Below are 27,138 nucleotides of genomic sequence, written 5' to 3'. Positions count from 1 at the left end.
CAAAAAAGGTGCGCCATGCCATTTGAATTCATATCCTTTTTCTTCTCCCCTTTCTCTCTCTTGCTACAGGGACCGGGAAAGGGGATACTCCGAAAGGGATCCTTCTCCACGAAGGAAGCGGGCCCCGAGCCCTCCTACTGATCAGGGGTTCGAAGGTTGGCCCCTCGGAAGGGTTCGACAGCCGCCCAAGAGCACTCAGGCTTCAGGCTCATTACTGATCAGAGGTTCGAAGGCTTGCCCCTCGGAAGGGTTCGACAGCCGCCTCAGAGCACTCGGGCTCCGCGCCCACTACTGATCAGGGGTTCGAAGGCTGGCCCCTCGAAGGGTTCGACAGCCGCCCCAAAGCACGTAGAGCGAGGGATGACTCTGGGTACGTTCGATACATGGCCGAGGCTCGGGCTACGCTCCCGAGGTACCCTAGGACATTTCCGAGACCAGCAGGAGCGATTCTGTAATGGAATCCCATCAGAGGGAGGCATCGAGCCCTCAGACCCTATCAAACGGGACCGGGTCCGGCAAATCACCTGCAGGTACTTTTGGAGCGCGCCTCTGGGCCACTAGCCGACCCTTATCGAACGGGGCACGGGCGTCCACTCGGATCACCCGTTAGCAACTCACTGGAGACACCATGTTCGGCGCCCTCCGTGGGCAACATGGTGCTTCCCCCCCTCCTCCTTGCGGAAAGGCGACGAAGGGGCGTATGATAAAAGTTGAGTCAGTCCTTGATCGTCCTCTCGCTCTGTGCAGAGGCTCGGGGGCTGCTCTCGCAAACCCAGCTCCGGCCAAACCGTTGACAGCGTCAACAAACCAGCCCGAGAACTCGGAACCTGACCATGCACCCGAGCTACGATCAGATCGCATGAGGGAACAACCAGACCGGCCAAGGCATCACGAAAGGCATTAAGACCTCGGAGGAGTCAAACCACTCCTTCGAGGCCTCGGGGGCTACACCCGGCGGGTGTCGCGCGCACCCACCGAAACAAAATATAACCGAGAAAGGTCGATCCCCTTACAAGACAGTCCGACAAAGCCTCCAAGCGAGTACCAGCACTCCCTTTGAGGCTCAGGGGCTACTATCGGGTACCATAATTAGGGGTACCCCCAAGACTCCTAAACTCGGATGGTAATCACCATCAGCGCAAACGGCAGAGGCTGATGGGCGCAATTCAGGTCATGGCTTCGTCTACTCAAGGGACGCGATCTCGCCTCGCCCGAACCCAGCCTCGAGCGGGAACAGTAGTCCCAGACGGATTCACGCCTCGCCCGAGGGCCTCCTCAAGCAACGGGCGCACCCCCGACTCGCCCGAGGCCCAGCTCGGGCAGGCTTCGCAGTGAAGCAACCTTGGCTAGATCGCCTCGCCAACCGACCATATCACAGGAGCATTCAATGCGAGGATCGCCTGACACCTTATCCTGACGCACGTTCCTCAATCGGCAGAGCCGAAGTGACCGCAGTCACTTCGCCCCTCCACTGACTGACCTGACAGGAAAACAGCGCCGCCTGCCCCGCTCCGACTGCTGTGCCACCTGCCAAGATGAGGCTGACAGCAGCTAAGCCCAGCCTCAGGCGCCACAGGAAGCTCCGCCTCGCCCGACCTTGGGCCTCGGCCTCAGGATAAGTGAAAGTCGCCTAGAGGGGGGGTGAATAGGGCGAAACTGAAATTCTCAAAAATAATCACAACTACAAGCCGGGTTAGCGTTAGAAATATAAACTAGTCCGCGAGAGAGGGAGCAAAACAAATCGCAAGCAAATGAAGAGTGTGACACACGGATTTGTTTTACCGAGGTTCGGTTTTTGCAAACCTACTCCCCGTTGAGGAGGCCACAAAGGCCGGGTCTCTTTCAACCCTTCCCTCTCTCAATCGGTCCCTCGGACCGAGTGAGCTTCTCTTCTCAAATCACTTGGGAATCAAACTTCCCGCAAGGGCCACCACACAATTGGTGCCTCTTGCCTCAATTACAAGTGAGTGTTTGATCACAAGAAAGAATCAAGAAAGAAGGAAGCAATCCAAGCGCAAGAGCTCGAAAGAACACAAGCAAATCACTCTCTCTAGTCACTATGGCGTTGTGTGGAATTTGGAGAGGATTTGATCTCTTTGGTGTGTCTAGAATTGAATACTAGAGCTCTTGTAGTAGTTGGGAAGTAGAGAACTTGGATGCAATGAATGGTGGGGTGGTTGGGGTATTTATAGCGCCAACCACCAAAAGTGGCCGTTGGGAGGTTGTCTGCTCGATGGCGCACCGGACAGTCCGGTGCACACCGGACAGTCCGGTGCCCCCTGCCACGTCATCACTGCCGTTGGATTCTGACCGTTGGAGCTTCTGACTTGTGGGCCCGCCTGGGTGTCCGGTGCACACCGGACAGGTACTGTTTGCTGTCCGGTGTGCCAGTATGGGCGCGCCTGACTTCTGCGCGCGCAGAGCGCGCATTAAATGCGCGGCAGAGAGCCGTTGGCGCGGAGATAGCCGTTGCACTGGAGTCGCACCGGACAGTCCGGTGCACACCGGACAGTCCGGTGAATTTTAGCGGACTAGCCGTTGGAGTTTCCCGAAGCTGGCGAGTTCCTGAGGCCGCTTCTCCATGGCGCACCGGACACTGTCCGGTGTACACCGGACAGTCCGGTGAATTATAGCGCGAGTGCCTCTGGAAATTCCCGAAGGTGGGGAGTTTGTGTTGGAGTCCTCTGGTGCACCGGACATGTCCGGTGGTGCACCGAATAGTCCGATGCGCCAAACCAGAGGTGCCTTCGGTTGGCCCTTTGCTCCTTTGTTGAATCCAAAATTTGATCTTTTTATTGGCTAAGTGTGAACCTTTGACACCTGTATAACTTATACACTAGAGCAAACTAGTTAGTCCAAAGATTTGTGTTGGGCAATTCAACCACCAAAATTATTTAGGAACTAGGTGTAAGCCTAATTCCCTTTCAATCTCCCCCTTTTTGGTGATTGATGCCAACACAAACCAAAGCAAATATAGAAGTGCATAATTGAACTAGTTTGCATAATGTAAGTGTAAAGGTTGCTTGGAATTGAGCCAATGTAACTACTTACAAGATATGCATGGATTGTTTCTTTCTTATTTAACATTTTGGACCACGTTTGCACCATATGTTTTGTTTTTGCAAACTCTTTTGTAAATCTTTTTCAAAGTTCTTTTGCAAATGGTCAAAGGTAAATGAATAGGATTTGCAAAGCATTTTCGAGATTTGAATTTTTCTCCCCCTGTTTCAAATGCTTTTTCTTTGACTTAACAAAACTCCCCCTAAAGGAGATCCACCTCTTAGTGTTCAAGAGGGTTTTGATATACATTTTTGAAAAACTAATTTTCTCCTCCTTTTGAACACAATAGGATACCAATTGATAAATACTCTTGGAAAGCACTAAGTTTTTGAAATTGGTGGTGGTGCGGTCCTTTTGCTTTGGGCTCATACTTTCTCCCCCTTTGGCATGAATCGCCAAAAACGGAATCATTAGAGCCCAGCGAAGTACTATCTTCCCCTTTGGTCATAAGTAAATGAGTTAAGATTATACCAAAGACGAAGTCCGGTCCTTTTGCTTTGGGCTTTTACTCTCTCCCCCAAAGACAAGGTCCTTTTCTTGGAGCGATGGCGAAGGATGAGTTACGGAGTGGAAGCCTTTGTCTTCGCCGAAGACTCCAATTCCCTTTCAATATACCTATGACTTGGTTTGAAATAGACTTGAAAACACATTAGTCATAGCATATAAAAGAGATATGATCAAAGGTATTCAAATGAGCTATGTGTGCAAGCTAGCAAAAGAAATTTCTAGAATCAAGAATATTGAGCTCATGCCTAAGTCTGGTAAAAGATTGTTCATCAAGAGGCTTGGTAAAGATATCGGCTAATTGATCTTTAGTGTTAATGTAAGAAATCTCGATATCTCCCTTTTGTTGGTGATCCCTAAGAAAATGATACCGAATGGCTATGTGCTTAGTGCGGCTATGCTCGACGGGATTGTCGGCCATTTTGATTGCACTCTCATTATCACATAGCAAAGGGACTTTGGTTAATTTGTAACCGTAGTCCCGCAGGGTTTGCCTCATCCAAAGCAATTGCGCGCAACAATGTCCTGCGGCAATGTACTCGGCTTCGGCGGTGGAAAGAGCGACCGAATTTTGCTTCTTTGAAGCCCAAGACACCAAGGATCTTCCCAAGAACTGGCAAGTCCCCGATGTGCTCTTCCTATTAATCTTACACCCCGCCCAATCGGCATCCGAATAACCAATCAAATCAAAAGTGGATCCCCGAGGGTACCAAAGCCCAAACTTAGGAGTATAAGCCAAATATCTCAAGATTCGTTTTACGGCCGTAAGGTGGGATTCCTTAGGGTCGGATTGGAATCTTGCACACATGCAAACGGAAAGCATAATGTCCGGTCGAGATGCACATAAATAAAGCAATGAACCAATCATCGACCGGTATACCTTTTGATCCACGGACTTACCTCCCGTGTCGAGATCGAGATGCCCATTTGTTCCCATGGGAGTCTTGATGGGCTTGGCATCCTTCATTCCAAACTTGGTTAGAATGTCTTGAGTGTACTTGGTTTGACAAATGAAGGTGCCCTCTTGGAGTTGCTTGACTTGGAATCCTAGAAAATACTTCAACTCCCCCATCATCGACATCTCGAATTTCTGTGTCATGATCCTACTAAACTCTTCACATGTAGACTCGTTAGTAGACCCAAATATAATATCATCAACATAAATTTGGCATACAAACAAGTCATTTTCAAGAGTTTTAGTAAAGAGTGTAGGATCGGCCTTGCCGACTTTGAAGCCATTAGCAATAAGGAAATCTCTAAGGCATTCATACCATGCTCTTGGGGCTTGCTTGAGCCCATAAAGCGCCTTAGAGAGCCTATAGACATGGTTAGGGTACTCACTATCTTCAAAGCCGGGAGGTTGCTCAACATAGACCTCTTCCTTGATTGGTCCGTTGAGGAAGGCACTCTTCACGTCCATTTGATAAAGCTTAAAGCCATGGTAAGTAGCATAGGCCAATAATATGCGAATTGACTCAAGCCTAGCTACGGGTGCATAGGTTTCACCGAAATCCAAACCTTCGACTTGGGAGAATCCCTTGGCCACAAGTCGAGCTTTGTTCCTTGTCACCACACCATGCTCATCTTGCTTGTTGCGGAAAACCCATTTGGTTCCTACAACATTTTGATTAGGACGTGGAACTAAATGCCATACCTCATTTCTAGTGAAGTTGTTGAGCTCCTCTTGCATCGCCACCACCCAATCCGAATCTTGTAGTGCTTCCTCTACCCTGTGTGGCTCAATAGAGGAAACAAACGAGTAATGTTCACAAAAATGTTCAATACGAGATCTAGTAGTTACCCCCTTATGAATGTCGCCGAGGATGGTGTCGACGGGGTGATCTCGTTGTATTGCTTGGTGGACTCTTGGGTGTGGCGGTCTTGGTTCTTCCTCATCCTCCTTTTCTTGATCATTTGCATCTCCCCCTTGATCATTGCCATTATCTTGAGGTGGCTCATCTTCTTGATTTTGCCCTTCATCAACTTGAGCCTCATCCTCATTTTGAGTTGGTGGAGATGCTTGCATGGAGGAGGATGGTTGATCTTGTGCACTTGGAGGCTCTTCGGATTCCTTAGGACATACATCCCCAATGGACATGTTCCTTAACGCTATGCATGGAGCCTCTTCATTACCTATTTCATCAAGATCAACTTGCTCTACTTGAGAGCCGTTAGTTTCATCAAACACAACGTCACATGAGACTTCAACTAGTCCAGTGGACTTGTTAAAGACCCTATATGCCCTTGTGTTTGAGTCATAACCAAGTAAAAAGCCTTCTACAGTTTTAGGAGCAAATTTAGATTTTCTACCTCTTTTAACAAGAATAAAGCATTTGCTACCAAAAACTCTAAAGTATGAAATGTTGGGCTTTTTACCGGTTAGGAGTTCATATGATGTCTTCTTGAGGATTCGGTGAAGATATAACCGGTTGATGGCGTAGCAGGCGGTGTTGACCGCTTCGGCCCAAAACCGATCCGAAGTCTTGTACTCATCAAGCATGGTCCTTGCCATGTCCAATAGAGTTCGATTCTTCCTCTCCACTACACCATTTTGTTGAGGAGTGTAGGGAGAAGAGAACTCATGCTTGATGCCCTCCTCCTCAAGAAGGCCTTCAATTTGTGAGTTCTTGAACTCCGTCCCGTTGTCGCTTCTTATTTTCTTGATCCTTAAGTCGAACTCATTTTGAGCCCGTCTCAAGAATCCTTTTAAGGTCTCTTGGGTTTGAGATTTTTCCTGTAAAAAGAATACCCAAGTGAAGCGAGAATAATCATCCACTATTACAAGACAATACTTACTCCCGCCGATGCTTATGTAAGCGATCGGGCCGAATAAATCCATGTGTAGGAGCTCCAGTGGCCTGTCACTTGTCATAATGTTCTTGTGTGGATGATGAGTGCCAACTTGCTTCCCGGCTTGGCATGCGCTACAAATCCTGTCTTTCTCAAAATGAACATTGGTTAGTCCTAAAATGTGTCCCCCTTTAGAAGCTTATGAAGATTCTTCATTCCAACATGAGCTAGTCGGCGGTGCCAGAGCCAACCCAAGTTAGTCTTAACAATTAAGCAAGTGTCGAGTTCAGCTCTATCAAAATCTACCAAGTATAGCTGACCCTCCAACACTCCCTTAAATGCTATTGAATCATCACTTCTTCTAAAGACAGTGACACCTACATCAGTGAATAGACAGTTGTAGCCCATTTGACATAATTGTGAAACGGAAGGCAAATTGTAATCTAATGAATCAACAAGAAAAACATTGGAAATGGAGTGGTCAGGGGATATAGCAATTTTACCAAGACCTTTGACCAAACCTTGATTTCCATCCCCGAATGTGATAGCTCGTTGGGGATCTTGGTTTTTCTCATATGAGGAGAACATCCTTATCTCCCCGGTCATGTGGTTTGTGCACCCGCTGTCGAGTATCCAACTTGAGCCCCCGGATGCATAGATCTACAAAACAAATTTAGTTCTTGACTTTAGGTACCCAAACTGTTTTGGGTCCTTTGGCATTAGAAACAAGAACTTTAGGTACCCAAACACAAGTCTTGGAGCCCTTGTGTTTGCCCCCAACAAACTTGGCAACTACCTTGCCGGATTTGTTAGTCAAAACATAAGATGCATCAAAAGTCTTAAATGAAATGGCATGTTAATTTGATGCATTAGGAATTTTCTTCTTAGGCAACTTAGCACGGGTTGGTTGCCTAGAACTAGATGTCTCACTCTTATACATAAAAGCATGGTTGAAACCAAAGTGAGACTTCCTAGAAAGAATTTTCCTAATTTTCTCCTCGGGATAACCGGCAGGGTATAAAATGTAACCCTCGTTATCCTGAGGCATGGGAGCCTTGCCCTTAACAAAATTTGACAATCTTTTAGGAGGGGCACTAATTTTGACATTGTCTCCCCTTTGGTAGCCAATGCCATCCTTAATGCCAGGGCGTCTCCCATTATAAAGCATGCTACGAGCAAATTTAAATGTCTCATTTTCTAAGTTGTGCTCGGCAATTTTAGCATCTAGTTTTGCTATATGATCATTTTGTTGTTTAATTAAAGTCATATGATCATGAATAGCATCAATATCAACATTTCTACATCTAGTACAAATAGTGACATGCTCAATGGTAGATGTAGCTGGTTTGCAAGAATTAAGTTCAACAATCTTAGCACGAAGTATATCATTCTTATCTCTAAGATCGGCAATTGTAACTTTGCAAACATCAAAATCTTTAGCCTTAGCAATTAAATTTTCATTCTCTAATCTAAGGCTAGCAAGAGAAATGTTTAATTCTTCAATCCTAGCAAGCAAATCATCATTATTATCTCTAGGATTGGGAATTGAAACATTACAAACATGAGAATCAACCTTAGCATTTAAACTATTATTTTCATTTCTAAGGTTGTCAATCATCTCACGGCAGGTGCTTAGCTCACTAGATAATTTTTCACATTTTTCAACTTCTAGGGCATAAGCCTTTTTAACCTTAACATGTTTCTTGTTTTCTTTAATTAGACAATCCTCTTGGGAGTCCAAAAGGTCATCCTTTTCATGAATAGCACTAATTAATTCATTTAATTTTTCTTTTTGCTCCATGTTAAGATTGGCAAAGAGAACACGTAAATTATCCTCCTCATCACTAACATTATCATCACTAGAAGATTCATATTTAGTGGAGGAGTTAGATTTAACCTTCTTCTTTTTGCCGTCCTTTGCCATGAGGCACTTGTGGCCGACGTTGGGGAAGAGGAGTCCCTTGGTGACGGCGATGTTGGCGGCGTCCTCGTCGTCAGAGGAGTCGCTTGAGCTTTCGTCGGAGTCCCACTCCCGACAAACATGGGCATCACCGCCCTTCTTCTTGTAGTACCTCTTTTTCTCCTTTCGCCTCCCCTTCTTGTCGTCACCTCGGTCACTGTCACTAGACATAGGACATTTAGCAATAAAATGACGGGGCTTACCACACTTGTAGCAAACCTTCTTGGAGCGGGATTTGTAATCCTTCCCCCTCCTTTGCTTGAGGATTTGGCGGAAGCTCTTGATGACGAGCGCCATTTCCTCATTGTCGAGCTTGGAGGCGTCTATTGGTTGTCGACTTGGTGTAGACTCCTCCTTCTTCTCCTCCGTTGCCTTGAATGCAACGGGTTGAGCTTCGGATGTGGTGGCATCATCAAGCTCGTTGATCTTCCTCGAGCCTTCGATCATGCACTCAAAACTTACAAAATTCCCGATAACTTCCTCGGGGGTCATTTTAGTATATCTAGGATTACCACGGATTAATTGAACTTGAGTAGGGTTAAGGAAAATAAGAGATCTTAGAATAACCTTAACCATCTCGTGGTCATCCCACTTTACGCTCCCGAGGTTGCGCACTTGATTCACCAAGGTCTTGAGCCGGTTGTACATGTGTTGTGGCTCCTCCCCTTTGCGAAGCCGGAACCGACCGAGCTCCCCCTCGATCGTTTCCCGCTTGGTGATCTTGGTGAGCTCGTCTCCCTCGTGCGCGGTTTTGAGCACATCCCAAATCTCCTTGGCGCTCTTCAACCCTTGTACTTTGTTATACTCCTCTCTACTTAGAGAGGCGAGGAGTATTGTTGTTGCTTGAGAGTTGAAGTGCTCGATTTGGGCCACCTCATCCTCATCATAGTTCTCATCCCCTACCGACGGTACCTGTGCACCAAACTCAACATCCCATATACCTTTGTGGAGCGAGGTTAGATGAAATCGCATTAAATCGCTCCACCTAGCGTAATCTTCACCATCAAAAGTTGGTGGTTTGCCTAATGGGACGGAAAGTAAAGGTGTATGTTTGGAAATGCGAGGGTAGCGTAGGGGGATCTTACTATACTTCTTGCGCTCTTGGCGCTTAGAAGTGACGGAGGGCGCATCGGAGTCGGAGGTCGATGTTGATGAAGTGTCGGTCTCGTAGTAGACCACTTTCCTCATCCTTTTGTGCTTGTCGCCTTTCCGATGCGGCTTGTGGGAAGAAGATTTTTCCTTCTTCTCTTTGTGGTGAGAAGAGGAAGACTTTTTCTCCTTCCGTTTGGAGGAGTCTTTCTTCTTCTCCTTCCTCTTGGTGCGGGACTCTTCCGATGAAGTGCTCCCGTGGCTTGTAGTGGGCTTTTCGCCGGTCTCCATCTCCTTCTTGGCGTGATCTCCCGACATCACTTCGAGCGGTTAGGCTCTAATGAAGCACCGGGCTCTGATACCAATTGAAAGTCGCCTAGAGGGGGGGTGAATAGGGCGAAACTGAAATTCTCAAAAATAATCACAACTACAAGCCGGGTTAGCGTTAGAAATATAAACTAGTCCGCGAGAGAGGGAGCAAAACAAATCGCAAGCAAATGAAGAGTGTGACACACGTATTTGTTTTACCGAGGTTCGGTTTTTGCAAACCTACTCCCCGTTGAGGAGGCCACAAAGGCCGGGTCTCTTTCAACCCTTCCCTCTCTCAATCGGTCCCTCGGACCGAGTGAGCTTCTCTTCTCAAATCACTTGGGAATCAAACTTCCCGCAAGGGCCACCACACAATTGGTGCCTCTTGCCTCAATTACAAGTGAGTGTTTGATCACAAGAAAGAATCAAGAAAGAAGGAAGCAATCCAAGCGCAAGAGCTCGAAAGAACACAAGCAAATCACTCTCTCTAGTCACTATGGCGTTGTGTGGAATTTGGAGAGGATTTGATCTCTTTGGTGTGTCTAGAATTGAATACTAGAGCTCTTGTAGTAGTTGGGAAGTAGAGAACTTGGATGCAATGAATGGTGGGGTGGTTGGGGTATTTATAGCCCCAACCACCAAAAGTGGCCGTTGGGAGGCTGTCTGCTCGATGGCGCACCGGACAGTCCGGTGCACACCGGACAGTCCGGTGCCCCCTGCCACGTCATCACTGCCGTTGGATTCTGACCGTTGGAGCTTCTGACTTGTGGGCCCGCCTGGGTGTCCGGTGCACACCGGACAGGTACTGTTTGCTGTCCGGTGTGCCAGTATGGGCGCGCCTGACTTCTGCGCGCGCAGAGCGCGCATTAAATGCGCGGCAGAGAGCCGTTGGCGCGGAGATAGCCGTTGCACTGGAGTCGCACCGGACAGTCCGGTGCACACCGGACAGTCCGGTGAATTTTAGCGGACTAGCCGTTGGAGTTTCCCGAAGCTGGCGAGTTCCTGAGGCCGCTTCTCCATGGCGCACCGGACACTGTCCGGTGTACACCGGACAGTCCGGTGAATTATAGCGCGAGTGCCTCTGGAAATTCCCGAAGGTGGCGAGTTTGTGTTGGAGTCCTCTGGTGCACCGGACATGTCCGGTGGTGCACCGGACACTGTCCGGTGGCACACCGGACAGTCCGGTGCGCCAAACCAGAGGTGCCTTCGGTTGGCCCTTTGCTCCTTTGTTGAATCCAAAATTTGATCTTTTTATTGGCTAAGTGTGAACCTTTGACACCTGCATAACTTATACACTAGAGCAAACTAGTTAGTCCAAAGATTTGTGTTGGGCAATTCAACCACCAAAATTATTTAGGAACTAGGTGTAAGCCTAATTCCCTTTCAATAAGTCTCCGCCTCGCCCGACCCCAGGGCTCGGCCCCCGCCTCGGCCTCGGAAGATGGACTCCGCCTCGTCTGACCCCAGGGTTCGGCCTCGACCTCGGAGGATGGTCTCCGCCTCGCCCGACCCCAGGGCTCGACCTCGGCCCTGACCTCAGAAGGAATCGCGTCCTCACCCAACCTCGACCTCGACCTCGACCTCAGGAGGAGTTTCCGCCTCGCCCGACCTTGGGCTCGGACCGACCACGCCACAGGGGGGATCATCATTGCCCTACCCCTAGCTAGCTCAAGCTACGGGGAACAAGACCGGCGTCCCATCTGGCTCGCCCCGGTAAACAAGTAATGATGGCACCCTGCATGCGCCCATGACGACGGCGGTTCTCAGCCCCTACGGAAGCAAGGGGACGTCAGCAAGGTCCCGACAACCCCGATAGATGTGCTTCTACAGGGCTCAAGCGCTCCTCCGACGACCACGACATCGCATGCACAGGGCTCTAGCACCTCTCCGACAGCCATGTTGGCATGTACATAGGGCTCTGGCTCCTCTCTGCCGGACACGTTAGCATATTGCTACACCCCCATTGTACACCTGGACCCTCTCCTTACATCTATAAAAGGAAGGTCCAGGGCCCTCGTACGAGAGGGTGGTCGCGCGGGAGGACGGGCCGACGAACAGGCTCTCTCTCTCCCTCGCGAACGCTTGTAACCCCCTACTGCAAGCGCTTCCGCCCTGGGCGCAGGATAACACGAGCCGCGGTTCTCTTCCCCCTTGTGTTCCATCTCGCGCCGACCCATCTGGGCTGGGACACGCAACGACAATTTACTCGTCGGTCTAGGGACCCCCCCGGGTCGAAACACCGACACTTGCCTTCACCAGGTTGTTGCTCAGAGAGATCTTCGGCAACACACTCAGAAACCACGGGCTGCTCGTTGTCTAAATAAAGCGATCATGCATTCAATACATTTGGTAAATGATAAATAAATAGCACATCAATCATGTACAAACATTGGAACACATCTCAAAAGGAAAAGTATAAACTCAAAAGGGAGTTTAAATTATAAGGTGAACTAATCTCATTTAGTAGTTGATTATTCTTTAAGTGTGGTCCATGATTACATAATCTAACTCTACTTATTTTAATGAGATATCAAATTTAAACTAGAGAAAAATTCATACATCACATATTATTATCTTCACAATATTAAACATCTATTTACCCCTAGGGTTTTCTTTTTATTTATTTTATTAAGTGAATAAATCAACACATACACTAACCTATAGTCTAGGTATAAAAATAGAGTGTACAGACTGTGAATGGACATAATTTATTTGAACAGAGAATATTTCTATGAACATTTTGCAATTTGAATCACTAAATTTGGAGTTCATATGAAAAAGGTATGAAATAAACAAGTTTTAAAGTTTGAAATATGAAAATATCTCTAATTCTGTAATTATTTAAAAGTGCAGGGGTCTGTTTATAAGAGTTCAGGGGCCTGCATGTAAAGTCTAAGGATGACGGGTTCTATTATCCGAAAACGTGGTGTTCTTGGCCATCGGATCAGTGGGCAACGACCTAGATTAGATCTGGTCGAGCGAACGCGGGCGCGAACGCGCGCGGGGGCTAACCAACGGTCCAAGGGTGTCAGCGGCCTGGGCGAGACGGCCTGACCGGTCGGCCCCAGCTGTAGGGCACCGGTGGGAGAGAGAGTGGAGAACGGTCGGATCTGGATCGGGCGGTCGGGATTAGATCTGGCCTAATTAAAATCGGGTCGTCCGATTATGGTTTGGCAGACAGGATGCGTGCCAAGGGACTTTGTCTCCGCCGAGAAGCCAGGGGTCGCGCTCCCCGCGGGCATGGCGGCGCCGTCGCCGGAGGCGAGGCAGACTGGGTCTTCTAGGGCGCGAGAGGTCGGTCCGGGTAGCTGGAGAGGTTGGGGAGGGTCTGGCGAACACTATGGCGGGGTCAGGTTTGTGTGAACGGGACTGAGGTGACCGGACGGCGAAGGGGAGTCCTCAGCAGACTGGGGAATACTCTGGCGAGCAATCACGGGCAGGTAAATGCAAGACAGGGGAAAATAAGGGCGGGGCTAGGGCGGTTACCTTGAGGGAAGTCCAAGGAACGCACGAACGGAGGTTGGGGCGCGGCGACGACGTGGGTCGACGGCGGCGGCTCTCCGGCTGTGCAAGAAGTGCTCCGGTGAGCGTGGACCGGATGAACAGAGGGGGAAAGGACGAACTGAAGGGTGTCCCGAGCTGCGGGTGATGCGGCAGAGCTTACCGAGGGAACGGGTGCGACGAGGGCTCAACGACGGTCACAGAATGGGCGGCGAACTTCGGTTAGCAGCGGCAGAGTTGCCTGGTCACGCGCGCAGGGCGGGAGAGGGGGCGAGAGAGCTCGACTGAGGGCGCAAGTGAGCAAGGGGAAGTGGGCGAGCGGGGTGCGGGCTCTAAAGGGGCGAGGGCGTAAGGAGGTGGCCGGAGAACGCGCGGACATGGGCGCATCCACGGTGGGGACGTGGGCGAGAGGTTAGGGACAGCTGACAGGTGTGGGCCGCGGGGCAGACAGAGAGAGCGAGCGTGTGCGAAAAGAAATGGCGCCGACAGGCCGGCCCCACAGAGCAGCGAGAGGAGAGGGAGAGAAGGGGCGCGCGGGCTGGCGCCGATAGGCGGGGTCCGCCTGTCAGGGACTGAGGGCGCGCGCGGGGCTGGGCCTGGTGGGTCGACTTGGGCTGAAATGGCTTTTCGATTTTTCAGGGAATTTCTAATTGCTTTTCTATTTATTTTCTCTAGGGTTTTCAATTCAAATTCAAATCAAGTTTCAAATTCAAACCAAATCAAACATGTGCAATAATTCAAAGGATATTTAGAGCTCAGCATGATGCAATATTTCATGACTCATATTGTCTAGACAAAATAAAATAATTAATCCCTCACTAATTGAGCTAATTCTACCAAAAAGAAAAAGAGAGAGAAGAGTAACACCTGAATTTGGTTGGTAATTAGAAATAAATTTTATACCCCCAAATTCAGGGTGTTACAATATCGTATATCATCAAGGCAACCTACCCAATCTGCATCCGAGAAGCCATTAACTAAAAGGGATTTGGACTTACCAATCTTCAGTCCAACTTTAATTGACTGCTTCACATATCTTAGGATTCGTTTCACTGCAGCCCAATGAGATGTAGTAGGACTGTGCAGGAACTGGCACACTTTGTTAACTAGAAAAGCAAGATCCAGTCTTGTAAGAGTCAGATATTGGAGAGCACCAACAATACTTCTATATTGTGCACCAACAGTACCTTCAGACATAATCAATTTTTCACTTGTTGAAAGACGAGTGGCTACACCCTTGCAGTCAGACATACCAACCCTTTTAAGCAGATCAGAAGCGTATTTCTCTTGAGTCAAAATTATTCCGTCTTGCTCCTGAACTACTTCTATTCCCAAGTAGTTAAGTTTTCCTAAGTCTTTTAGTGCAAATTCTTGGCCAAGTTGACGCAACAAGGCTTGTGTAGCATCAGCTATCGAACTTGCAACAATTATATCATCTACATATATTAGCACAAAAATGACTACTCCTCCCTTGTTAAAGAAGAACAAGGATGTGTATGCTTTTGATGCACTGAACCCAAGACTATGAAGCTTTGTACTCAACCGAGAATACCATGCACGGGGAGCTTGTTTCAAGCCATACATGGCCTTGTCTAGTTTGCATACATAGTTAGATTTTGCTTTATCCTCATACCTATGTGGTTGTCTCATATAGACTTCTTCTAGAAAACCATGCAAAAAGGCATTTTGAACATCTAGTTGACGAAGGCTCCATCCCCTTGACACAACTATAGACAAGATTATCCTGATTGTAGCAGATTTCACAACTGGACTAAAGGTATCTTCATAGTCTATACCATATATTTGTTTAAACCCTTTTGCAACAAGTCTAGCTTTATATCTATCTAAGCTTCCATCTGCCTTGCGTTTGATTTTATAAACCCACTTGCAATCTATTATATTTCTTCCCTTTTTTGGTGGAACTAAATGACATGTTTCATTTTTTATCAAGGCATCATACTCATCATCCATTGCAGCCTTCCAGTTTTTATCTCCCAAGGCTTCAGTTAAACATTGAGGTTCTCCTGATGAAGTAAAGCAACCATAACGAACAGTACCATCTTTATATACCTTGGGTTGATGAATACCAGATTGCAGCCTGGTATGGGGTCATTGCTGAATTGATGAAGACTGTTGAACTGATAAAGAGTCTCCAGCCATGTTATCAGGTGAAGTGATAGACTCTGTCGTCGTGGCTGGCACATTTCTGCCCGAGTCTGATGAAGACTGTTGAACTGATGAAGAGTCTCCAGCCATGTTATCAGGTGGAGTGACAGAGTTTATCGTCACAGCTGGCGCATTTCTACCTGAGCCTGTGACAAGCGAGGGAGCACCTGACCTTGTATCGTCGACTGAATGATGATGAGCAGTCAGTCTGCAGGTACCCAACTCATGTTCAGTGGAAGGCAATCTCGGTGAAGATTGAACCAGTGGATCTGCCTGATGATGTCCTGTGTCATGATCTTGGGCGGCTTCGGTATCCTGTAAATTAGCAGTAGCTATAGGAGTATCATTAGTTCCTGACATATTAGTCGATGGTTCAACTACATATTCGTCCCCGGATGGTCTTAGGTGAAAAGGAGGTAAAAGGATGTCAGATTTCAGTCTAGCACCAGCATTAGGATGCAATTTAGAGAAGGGAAAATTGTTTTCATCAAAGATAACATCACGAGAGATGTGAATACGACCAGTAGACACATCAAGGCATTTGAACCCTTTGTGAATATTACTATAGCCAAGGAAGACACATTCCTTCGACCGATACTAAAGCTTATGTTGATTATAGGGTCTGAGATGAGGCCAACATGCACAACCAAAAATTTGTAGAGACGAGTACTCAGGTTTGACACAGAATAATTGTTCCAGGTGTGAAGTATAGGAAATTACTTTGCTTGGGGTACGATTAATTAGGAAGGTAGCAGCAAGAAAGGCTTCATCCCAGAATTTGAGAGGCATAGAGGCTTATGCAAGAAGAGATAGACCCATCTCTACAATATGTTTGTGTTTGCGTTCAGCCGACCCATTTTGCTGGTGTGTATGAGGGCAGGAAACATGATGAGATATCCCTATTTTCTTGAAAAAGGAATGAAGTTTTTCATATTCACCGCCCCAATCAGTTTGCATAGTAATTATTTTTCTATCAAAGAGCCTCTCAACAAGTTTCTGAAACTCATGAAATTTTTGAAAAACTTCAGATTTGAGCTTAAGGAGATAAATCTAGGTGAACTTGTTGTAATCATCAATAAAACTAACATAGTACTTATAACGACCAGCAGAAACGGGTGCAGGCCCCCATACATCTGAAAACACAAGACTGACCGGACGAATTAGGATAAGGTAATTGATGACTTTTTGCTTGTTAACAAGTGTTACACACTAACTCTTTATTAGACTCAACATGACAAGGAAGATTAAAGCTACTCATAATTTTCTGAACAATGGGGCTGCAGGATGACCCAAGCGGTTATGCCATTTGTCAAAAGACGACTTGTTCACTCCAAGAGCATTTTTATGGATGGTGGTGCTGCTGGTAGATGATACAATCCCTTCTGACATCTCCCTCTAAGGATTGTGCTCCTCGTGTCTCGGTCCTTTATAAGGAAGAAATTAGGATGAAATTCAAGAAATACATTATTACCTTTAGCAAGACGATGAATGGAAACGAGATTTTTTGTGGCTTGTGGAATATGCAGAACATGATTCAGATTTAGATTACGATGTGGGGTACGAATAGTAGTTTTACCATGATGATTAATAGTCATACCTGCTCCATTAGCCATATGCACCTGATCACTGCCGATGTACTTCTCTCTGAAGGATAGCTTCTCAAGTTCTCTAGTTATGTGGTCGGTGGCTCCCGTGTCCGTATACAGGAGTTCACAGCAGCAGCTGCATGCCTGACTTCAGGAACATAATTTTCATCATACCTGTGTCAGCATCTGTCAGTCGTGTGTCCTGTCTTGAGGCACACCTGGCATAGAGGGCGATTATCGGAGTTGCCGTTGTTGGAGTTCCTACGCGTGTTGTTGCTTCCTTACCGAAAGTTGTTGTGAATTATAGCTCCGGCCGCCACGCTAGGTTGGAGCGTTTGAGTTCCTTCCTCCATGAGTACCTCGTCCAAACCGGCTAGGACCTCCACGACCACTCTGATTTGCAGCATTGGTCGAAGATTCGGAAGAGTTGTTGTGGTTGCTGCGAAGATCTAGACCTTAGTAACCGGGAACCGGGAACTTGGCCACGTTCCTCGTTCCGGGAACGTTCGTTCCGTTCCGGGAACGTGGGAACGATCTCGTTCCAGTAGTATTAAATCCTAGTTTTTGTAGCGTTCCGCGTACCACGTTCCCGTTCCTCGATCCCATCGATCCGGGAACCTGGTTACTAAGATCTAGACGGGTCTCGAAAGCAAGCAATTGAGAGTACAATTCACTCACTAAAACTGGTTCAGATCGCGCGAGGATGGAGGAAACCACCGAGTCATACTCATCATCAAAACCAGTGAGGATGTATTCTACCAACTCCTCATCTTCTAGGGGCCGACCAACTGCAGCCATCTCATCACCGAGGGCCTGCATCTTCGCGACGTATTCTATCACAGTCGCGCTCCCTTTTTGGGCGGTCGCTAGGGAGAGCCTCGTGTTCACCACGCGTGCGCGGGTCTTGGACTCGAACATCGTTTCGATGACGGTCCATGCTTCAGCCGCGGACTGCTTAGTCGCGATCTGAACAAGGATCTCCTTGGACACCGATGAGAGAAGGAAGCTAAGGACCTGTTGATCCGAAGCTAACCAGTCTTCATACGCAGGATTAGAGATCTTGTCTCCATCCTTGCCGTTGATCTGCCTTGCCGGTGAGATAACCTTCAAGGCGGGCGTCGCACATTGTGGCCATGACCTGAGCTTCCCATGTTGTATGATTGCTGGATTGGTGATCATGGGGGCAAGTCCTGACGTGAAGGAGGAAGAGCCAGCCATATTTATGTGGATTGGATCTTGGTTAAGCTCCGATTACCATGAAAGAAATCAGAGGCGCGGAAGTATTAATGGAAACAGATACACCATCACCGTGCTCTGCCTTCGTGTTATATAGAGACGACCAATGCGTCAAGGATTACAATCTGCAACCACCGGATATGCATGACCAAAGATAGCTCAACAACCAAATATGAACTAACATGCGAAGGCTTATCTTGTGGCATACTTATCTCACGTTGTTGTTGTTTACATGGATTTACATAGATAACAACCAAACTATTTTATCTAACATGGCGTTCAATTGTTGTGTTTGTACTGTATGGTATTTTTCTTCTAACTGTTAGGCAAATCCAGTGATAAAATGGTCATGCTCTGCTTGCTAAGCTGCCAACAATGGCCTTAAACCCACCTACAATGTTTCTGGACACAGAATTTCATGATAGATTCACCACCATTAGAAGTTCTTTATGTTTTTATTCTAAAAAAATGTACTACCACATTCTCCGCATAATGTTATATATGCACGAAAAGATACCAGTTGGCATTCACTATTAGCAGCAATTATGACTGCATCATCTTTGGAGATTTCTGTATAATTAAAAGTTTTAAAAATTCAAACATCTCATATAAGATATTCCTGCAGTAAATTCTAAGTTGGTCAGTGATTGAACCAATTGTGTGTGTAGGGGGGGGGGGGGGGGGGGGGGTGTTTGAGGCCGGGAATGATAATGTTAATGCCATCGAAAACCAGCGTTAGCTGTTATAGTGTAAGAGATACCGCTACTTGTTTGGGTGTGCTAATGGTTTTCACTCGCTTAATCGCCCCGATGCTGCAAAGGGATAGAGTAGCACTGGATGGAGAGAGGTAACAGAGTTTTGTATCCGATAGCAACGGACAGGTCTGAACCAAACGTAAACAACGACATCTGATGTTAGATTATGTTGCTATTCAATCCCCTCCATTTCCATGTCCACCAACCCAGCCCTAAGTGATTTCTCCCAGGACATTATGTTGGATTAAAGCAGGCATCATCCAAATAAACACTGCCTTTTCTGAATGGGACACGCACCGAGCCCGGTGTTATTCATTCTCCCTCCTATTGGCGGCAGTAGGATTTGCATCAAATCCTGCTCTCTTCCTGCGCTAGCCTGAAGCGTAGTTTTGCAATCGCGGCGGTGCCCTTTTTTTTTCTCTCCCTGGCAGATGATCCTACATGCCACAGCTGCAGCAGATCGAATAGAGATTTTGTTCTGGTCTCAGCATTTGTTTATTAATTCCTGCTTGCAAGTGCCGGTGTCACTAGCAGCAGTCGAAAGGGAGCGAGCACGCACAGGAAGAAAGGGACGTCACGATGGCATGGATAAAAAAAATAAGAGAAGCTCTGCTCTTTCTCTCTCTCTCTCTCTCACTCCTCTCGGTGTGCCTGGGGGAAAAAGTTGCTCCGATCCTCCTCACAACAGCGCAGAGCAGTTCAGCTGCACAAGGGCGGCTGCTATAGTCATGGAACGAGCTCGTGGTAGCTTTCGTGCGTCGTTCTTGTTCCTGCAGCCAGGTTCGTTGGCTTGACCGTGAACCGTGATCATTGATTGAGTCACGGTTGAGTCCAGGAAAGAGCTGCATATCAGCAGCAGTTAGTTCTGCCGGTGGCCTCCTTTTGCGTTGCGCCAATCTCCAGCTACGAAACGAGGTCAGGATGACGGCATATTTCGTGGTGTTTTATAATGGACGGACGGACGGATGCATGATGGATCTCTCTCTCTCTTTCCCGCTCAGAAAATATTTCCTCAACAAGCAGCCCTTCTGCAACATGTGCTGCAACGCGAGATCATCCATTACCCAGGAAATATTTCTTGATATTTTAGCCCCCCCAGAAAATATCAATGGCCGATCAAGAGCTGGACCTCTGGATCACGCTGCGACCTGGTGCTGCCAGATTTTATAGGACCCGTTGGTGCTGGTATGTATCTTCCTAAGCATCAGATGCTCGCCATCATCATCGATCGCCAGGAAATTCACCAGGAAGATCACCAGGGGCGGCCGACGAATCCCTCAGGTTCCTCCGTGCCCTGACTTTTTGGTTTGGGAGTTGCTCTCACTGCCCCAGCACAGTGGGCAGTGGGGCGGGATTCCTCTGCACAAATCCGAGCAGATCGCCTGCACACACAGACACACACTGTACACGTAATAACTAGGGAGGACAAAGCGGGAATTCCCCGTCCAAGAATAGCTCCACGTCCCCGTCATTGTGATGAATTTTTTTCGCGCCGAGATCACCACGAACGTTTGCAGTGATATATTTTTCCCATCATCATTCCCTGTGGGGATAAATCTTCGGCGGAAATTTCATCCCCGTTTAAATTATAATTAATATATATTTCATTTGTTATTAATGCACAACATTGTTACTCATACATGTTGTTAGATGTAAGAAAATTCTTGTATGTATACATCAAAATGAACACATTTATACCATGAGTGATCTTTTGACATGATAATTATTTATTTTTATTATTAACTATTACATGAAACACATCGTCATATGCAAATTTAACGGATCCCGTGGAGAATGTGGACGAGGAATGTTCCTCCGTCCCCGTCTCCGTTTACCCGTCGGAACGAGAATTTTTTCTTTTTACATCTCTGTAGGTGAAAAAACTTCTCCATCCTCATTGTATAATGAATGAATTTCCTGCGAAAAATCGGGGATCAGGGCCATCGTCATATCTAGTAATAACCTATTTTGAAGCATTGGGTTCCCATGTGGATTCACCGCCTAAAATCAACACGCTGTTAAGGCATGTATAATAGGTGTCTTGAGCTATGTCTTCGAGTGTGTATAAGGGGCTAAATGTAAAAAAAATCAAGACATGTATCTTGACAAAGATACTGTCTTGGATTTATGCTCGAGACAGAGGACTAGTTGATTGATCAATTTAATTTATTGAATGCTTAGATTGGTGCAATGGATATAGTAAGACACAGATTGTACACGCAGTCACTGTATTATATTATGTTTTAGTTGTTTCATATATTTAGAGTACCATGCAGCAAATGTCAGGGTTGTACGTAGTGCTAGGAATTGGCCCTGTGCTTCGTGCCAAATGGGCTCGGGCTAGTAAAGCCCAAAAAAACTTTTGGGCCGTACCGTGCTAGCTCGAAGTGTAAAAACAGTGGCCTAACCCAGCCCTAAATCATGTCGTGCCTTTGTTGGGCCGTGCCAGCCCAAGCCCGGCCCGTATATTTGACCATATAAAATCAAAATATTACAACCATATAAAGTCCAAAACTTACTAAATTAAATATATTAAACAATTTTAGCATCATTTAACCACATAAACTCTCAATATAACAACAATATAAAGGAAATACCTTACTAAATTAAAGAAATTAAAACAGATTGGGCTTAATTGGGCCGTGACAGTTCAAGCCCAGCCTATCTATACGGGCTGTGCTGGGGCCCGACGGGCCAAAATTTGAGGCCCGACCTAGACCCACCTTCGGGGCGTGTTAGATCGGCCCGTATTATTTCGTGCTGGGCCGTGCTCGTGTTGGCAAAAAAAAATCCGATTGTACGTACAGTTATCTTCTGAACTGAACGGGTAGTAGTAGTAAATAGTCATGCATGGGTTGGACGGGGAAGCGTGTGCGCCTACGAGTATACAAGCAAGAGGCTATCTCATCACCATGCCGTTATTCTGTTACAGAGCTCGCGGTTCGCCTGCGCACGCAAGCGGTTCCCTTCCCTCCCTGACGGCCAACGGCCATGATGATGATGAGTTTGCTTTTGTAAGGACCGGAACAGAGGCTGACGCTGGGCCCGACTTCTTCTACATACCCGTGGGCCGTGGCAGGCAGAGCACGCTTTAACGTGACGACGTGGCGTGTCGCGGCCCGCAAGCCGTCAGGCGGTTACGCTAGTAGTTCGTTCGTTGCGTTTCTGAAACTCCACACCCCCAAACCTCCTCCGTCTGTACTAAAACCGTATCCTACTTATGTTTTATTTGTATAGCTTTTTTATTAGAAACGTCTTTTCTTATCGCTCTACCAAATAGGATACCTTTGAAATTTGTGTGAGGCCTCTCTGAGAGAGAGAGAGAGATTGATCCTTGATAAAACACTGAATCTTTAAACAGATATTTTTGCGAATATAATTTCTTAAGATTGGTATTGATATAATTTAGATTAAAAATCATGAATGTTTGATGTATATTTATATAAAACTAATTTGATGTCGTTGTTGCCATATTTTCTCTATAAAACTTGATTGAAGTGTAAGAAGTTTGATTTATGAGTTAGGACAAATTAAAGTGGACTATAATTTAGAGTAAAAGGTATACCCAGGTCTTATTTGCCTCGAAACAAATGTAGGCACATGAGACCATCCATGGAAAATATATAAATATACATACCCATACAATTGGAAAAGGATAAGATCCAGGACCAGTAATTCATGTGACGGTGTGGAGTGTGTTCATACCAACATCTCAGGGGTCTAGAGCAACAGGTGTATATATTTTCCAGAGAATTCTTCTCACCTGTAGGCAAGATAGGACCAACCTATATAGCCCATCATTGGACACATAAATAAAGACCAACCATGCATTTTTTTGTTCTTGAAAGAGAGAAAAAAAAAGAAAATGGTTTTTTTTTGCAGCACCCTGCAACCCTTTGGCCATCTCGGTATGATCGACTTTATGAGACACCCTCATCTGAAAACGTGCCAGCTATAGTACATGATTGTTGTGTTCGGGTTCCATCTCAGGCACAAATTAAATATTGATTGATATACCGTCTATCCACACATCCACATCGAATATTGAACAAAGGTAGCTAAGTTCTACCTACATGTAATTCTCCTAGCTAGACCCTATTTTTTTTACATTGCAAAGCGTGCCAACTTGGTTCGCACACTTTATATATTGTAGTTTAGGAGGAATATTTGGAGATTGATTAAGAAAAGGTGCATTGCAAATAGAGAATAGAGCAGGGATTACAAATACTACTGAGGGCTTGTTCGGTCAAGAGTGAATTGAAGGAGATTAGAGAGGATTAAATCCCCTATTAATTAAAATTGAATAGAAAGTGATTTAATCCTCCTCAAGTATTTCCGATACCTATGCAACTGAACAAGGTCTAAATGGATCAGATTCCCTAACAGAATATTTATTTGTATGTAAGATACTTCTACAATTCTGATGACTTCATTTCTTTGTACCTAGATATCTGTTTACTATTTGGATTTTTGTATTGTTACACACGAGTTTGAACCAGAAATACTTTAGTAATGTAAAAAAATGCATATCATGTTGCACAAATTACAACAAAAATCTAAATCCTTACACATAGTTAGCCGACCCCTTACAGATTTCCTTAAGATCGTCTCCAACAATGGCTCAAACTAATTAGTGCTAAATTGGAGACTAAAAGGAACTGTCAATGATACTCCCTCTAGGCTTTTTTTCTAAGTAACTTTTAAACTTTTATATCAACGACTTATTAATATATATGTTTATTATGATATATATATATATATATTTATTTTTTAAAAAATCTTAAAAGTGATATGGTGGTGCTGAAAATCAAGTCAACGATGATTATAACACCAATCGGAACCGAATGTGACATGAACGTCCCATAATACATCTACCGTTGCTCAGACAATACCACACAACCACCCAATTAGAGGTCGCAAACATGTGAGCGAAAAGCACACATAAAGCAGCGGCTTTCAGGGCCCAGCCGGAGCGCTTGTACGTGAACACGCACGTAGTTCAGGTTCAGCAAAAACAAGACCATGATTAATTAAGCTCATGTGCATTATTCACAAACTACGGGATACCAATGGGATACCTTAGGAGTGGAATCAATCACCATGCCAAAGCGAGATGCCACTTGGTCGAGAAAAGGTCACTCCTACAACTACAGAACCTAACACTGAATAAGTCGCTATTTTTTTCTCCTGCTCATTCGATTGCCAATGAATAAAGAATTGTTTTAGTCGTCATCATGTCAACATATATTAGGAGAAGTAAAGTTTTCTAAAGGATATGATCAACAAACCCATCCATAACATGCACTCCAAAACCTAGCAGTACTACTATATATAGATATAAGTGTAGCTTTATCCACGGCGCAAATGGATCGGCCGACGCGATGCACTACAAAACATGCATTGGCGTTGCTTTTTCTCTGGTAGCTGAGAACACACTGGGGCTGTTTGTGAAACCGAGACATTATACCCATGTCTCTGGATACAATACAAACCCTAGCCCCTCCCCCCTCCAAAAAAAAAGTCCCTGTGGATAAGCTCACACACCAAGCAACAACAAAACCAAGCACGTACTATGTATAGTTTATATCCTCCTGAAGAAAATACAAAAAAGATGCCTTGTGTTGCATGCAGCACTGTTATACGAGCATAACGCTAAGCTAACGAAAAGAATAATCCCCAAACAAAAAGGTTGCGACGCAAAGGCTAATGAGGGAATATATGGTTTTATTAAAATAAAGTTTGTTTAAAGGAATACTGCTACTGCAAGTAGAGTGTGGGATATGTGATTCCAAAGTGTGTGTATATATAGAGAGAGTGCGATCATTCTATTGGCCCCCCCTGCTGCAAATTCTCCACTCACCAAATCTGTCACGCTAGCTCTTAGCTGAAGTTGGCAGACGTAATCCACATTGTTTGTTGGTAAAGCTCCACTAAGTGATGGATTAAGCTAGTAGCTAACTGACACTTAAGGGATAAGGACATGGCCTTTGTTACCTTGAAGTAATTATTAACAGTTTGTGCTATATATATCATTAAGATGTATGTATGTATAAGGGTGTGTACACCTCATTTAATACCCTGTTTCTTATCGTAGACGGTCTCTTCACAAAGAGCATGTTTTTACACGACTCTTTATACATATTATCTCTTAACTACATTTATCAAAGACACCTCATTATATCATACAATTTCTTAGTCATCTATTATATTGGGCATGCACTAACTTTTGTAAATCGAACATCTCACCTGTCTCAAAAGAAAATTACAGGCCCCCACACTAATCGTTTATCGCAAAGTTTGGATTTGGCAACATAAAACAATTTCCACCATTGATCCTTTTTATTTTTTGGTTGCCCTCTTCTTGGCATCAACTTCACAAACATCTTCACAAGCCTATGTGTACTGTCCAGGCTTTTATAAATAGACCCCCCTTCCCTCTCGCCGTCTCCACACCACCTCCAACCTCAAAGCACCCCTGATCTCTCGTCCCTCTCATTCGTAACACTACTACAGCAAGAACACAAGCTAGGCGCGGTGGGTACGGTGCAAGTGAGCTAGCAGCTCTACCGCCATGAGGCCAGCAGCAGAGTTCCCGACCATGAGCCACGGCGCGCCCATGGGTGCGAACGCGAACGTGCCTCACTCCCCGTGGCAGTCGCCGGTGCCGTACCTGTTCGGCGGGCTGGCGGCGATGCTGGGGCTCATAGCCTTGGCGCTGCTCATCCTGGCCTGCTCCTACTGGAAGCTGTCCGGGTACCTCGACGCCGACCGCGGCCAGCGGGCCGGCTCGTCCGGAGAAGCGGGCGCCGACGGGGAGAAGGGCTCGGCGGCCGGCGCGGCCAGGCCGGCGGCGGGGTTCCAGGAGCACGTGGTGGTCATCATGGCCGGCGAGGAGAGGCCGACCTTCCTGGCCACACCGGCTGCCAGCCGTGCGGTCGTGGAGCTCGGGGCCGCGCCGGGCTCCGGCGGCTCGGCCGAGGCGCCCGAGGAGGAGGAGGCCCACGTGGACGGCGACGGCGGCTGCGGCGACTGTGAGCACGAAGTGCCCCGGCTCGGAGCCGACGCCGGCACCGTGAGCCGGAGCAGTGAAGGCACCAGCAGCGCGACGACGGCGCTGGCTGAGTGATCGCTCGTTTTTTCTCTTCGCATTTTTCTCCTGCTGGAGTGGTGTGTTAGGTTTAGCTTGTAGTTGTATATTCTTGACTTGATTGGTTCAGACTGAGGGTGAAATTAAAGAAACTTCAATGCGAGTTTTGCTAACTTTGCCAATGGTGGAAGAAGAATCGCAGAAACGATATTATAACGAAAACGATCAACGATAAACAGTCGAGGCAATGCTTGCTCAAGTGATCCGGCAGAGAAACCAGTAGCAGAGGTTAGAATGAGAACACACACACACGGAGGATACAGGTATAGTGAGACAGGCAGCAGAGTTGGTGATGGCCATGCCGGCCCTGCCCCTGCTCCTCCTGCTGTAAGTGAAGTGGCATGCGTGTTGACGAGGCTACCAAGATTCGGCACCACGTTAGCTAGAACAGTTACAGACTTGCAGTTCAAGAAGCCTGAAATTGGGACCACGTTACGACCCTGCACGACCGACCCCATAGCTCATGAACCTTCGATTTCGCAGACCCTCATTCACACGCTGGAATGCTGGTTTTTGTGAAGCTCGAGTACGTCTGGATCTGAATTTTTTCGGGCATTAGTTTTGTTCGGTTATTCCTATATTAGGCCTTATTCGGTTTGCCCTCAATCCATGTGTATTGAGTGCGATTGGGTGGATTTAAATCCAAGCAAATCAAAGTTCTTCTAATTTTTTTCCAATCACATTCAATCCATGTATAATAGGAATAACCGAACAATACCTTACATATATTAGATAGGATTGGAAAAAAATAGTAGAGATTTTGATTTACTATAGATTGAAACACATACAATCCCCTCCAATCCACATGAAAACTTGAGGTCGTATCAATTTCACTTAGGAGGCATATGGATCAATTCATTTTTAAAGGAATTGGAATTTACTAAATAAATTAATAGCTTGTAATTTGACATTCCATCACTTTTTAAAGATCAGATATAAGCCTATTTTAAATTTATGAAGTAGAGTATGAGAAATAATTTTATGTATCAACGGATTATGTTTCTACTTTACAACGTATAAGGGGGTGTTTGAATG

At 46.2% G+C, this 27,138-nt stretch overlaps 1 protein-coding gene and 1 non-coding gene across 2 annotated transcripts; one reads left to right on the top strand and one right to left on the bottom strand.

Annotated features, from left to right (window-relative positions):
- Window positions 1-17,606: 17,606 nt before the first annotated feature.
- LOC111590189 (small nucleolar RNA Z247) lies at window positions 17,607-17,745 on the bottom strand. Its single transcript, XR_004852901.1, has one exon. It is a non-coding gene; the product is annotated as a small nucleolar RNA Z247 (small nucleolar RNA).
- A 7,607-nt stretch (window positions 17,746-25,352) lies between these two features.
- LOC103638867 (protein GLUTAMINE DUMPER 5) lies at window positions 25,353-26,216 on the top strand. Its single transcript, XM_008661659.4, has one exon. It carries the CDS (start codon window positions 25,528-25,530, stop codon window positions 26,080-26,082), a length of 555 nt encoding a protein of 184 aa, XP_008659881.1. The 5' UTR covers window positions 25,353-25,527; the 3' UTR covers window positions 26,083-26,216.
- The last annotated feature ends 922 nt before the right edge of the window (window positions 26,217-27,138 follow it).

This window comes from Zea mays, chromosome 9 (assembly GCF_902167145.1).
Source record: "Zea mays cultivar B73 chromosome 9, Zm-B73-REFERENCE-NAM-5.0, whole genome shotgun sequence".
NCBI classification, from domain to species: domain Eukaryota; kingdom Viridiplantae; phylum Streptophyta; class Magnoliopsida; order Poales; family Poaceae; genus Zea; species Zea mays.
This window is presented reverse-complemented; position numbering and strand designations above follow the sequence as displayed.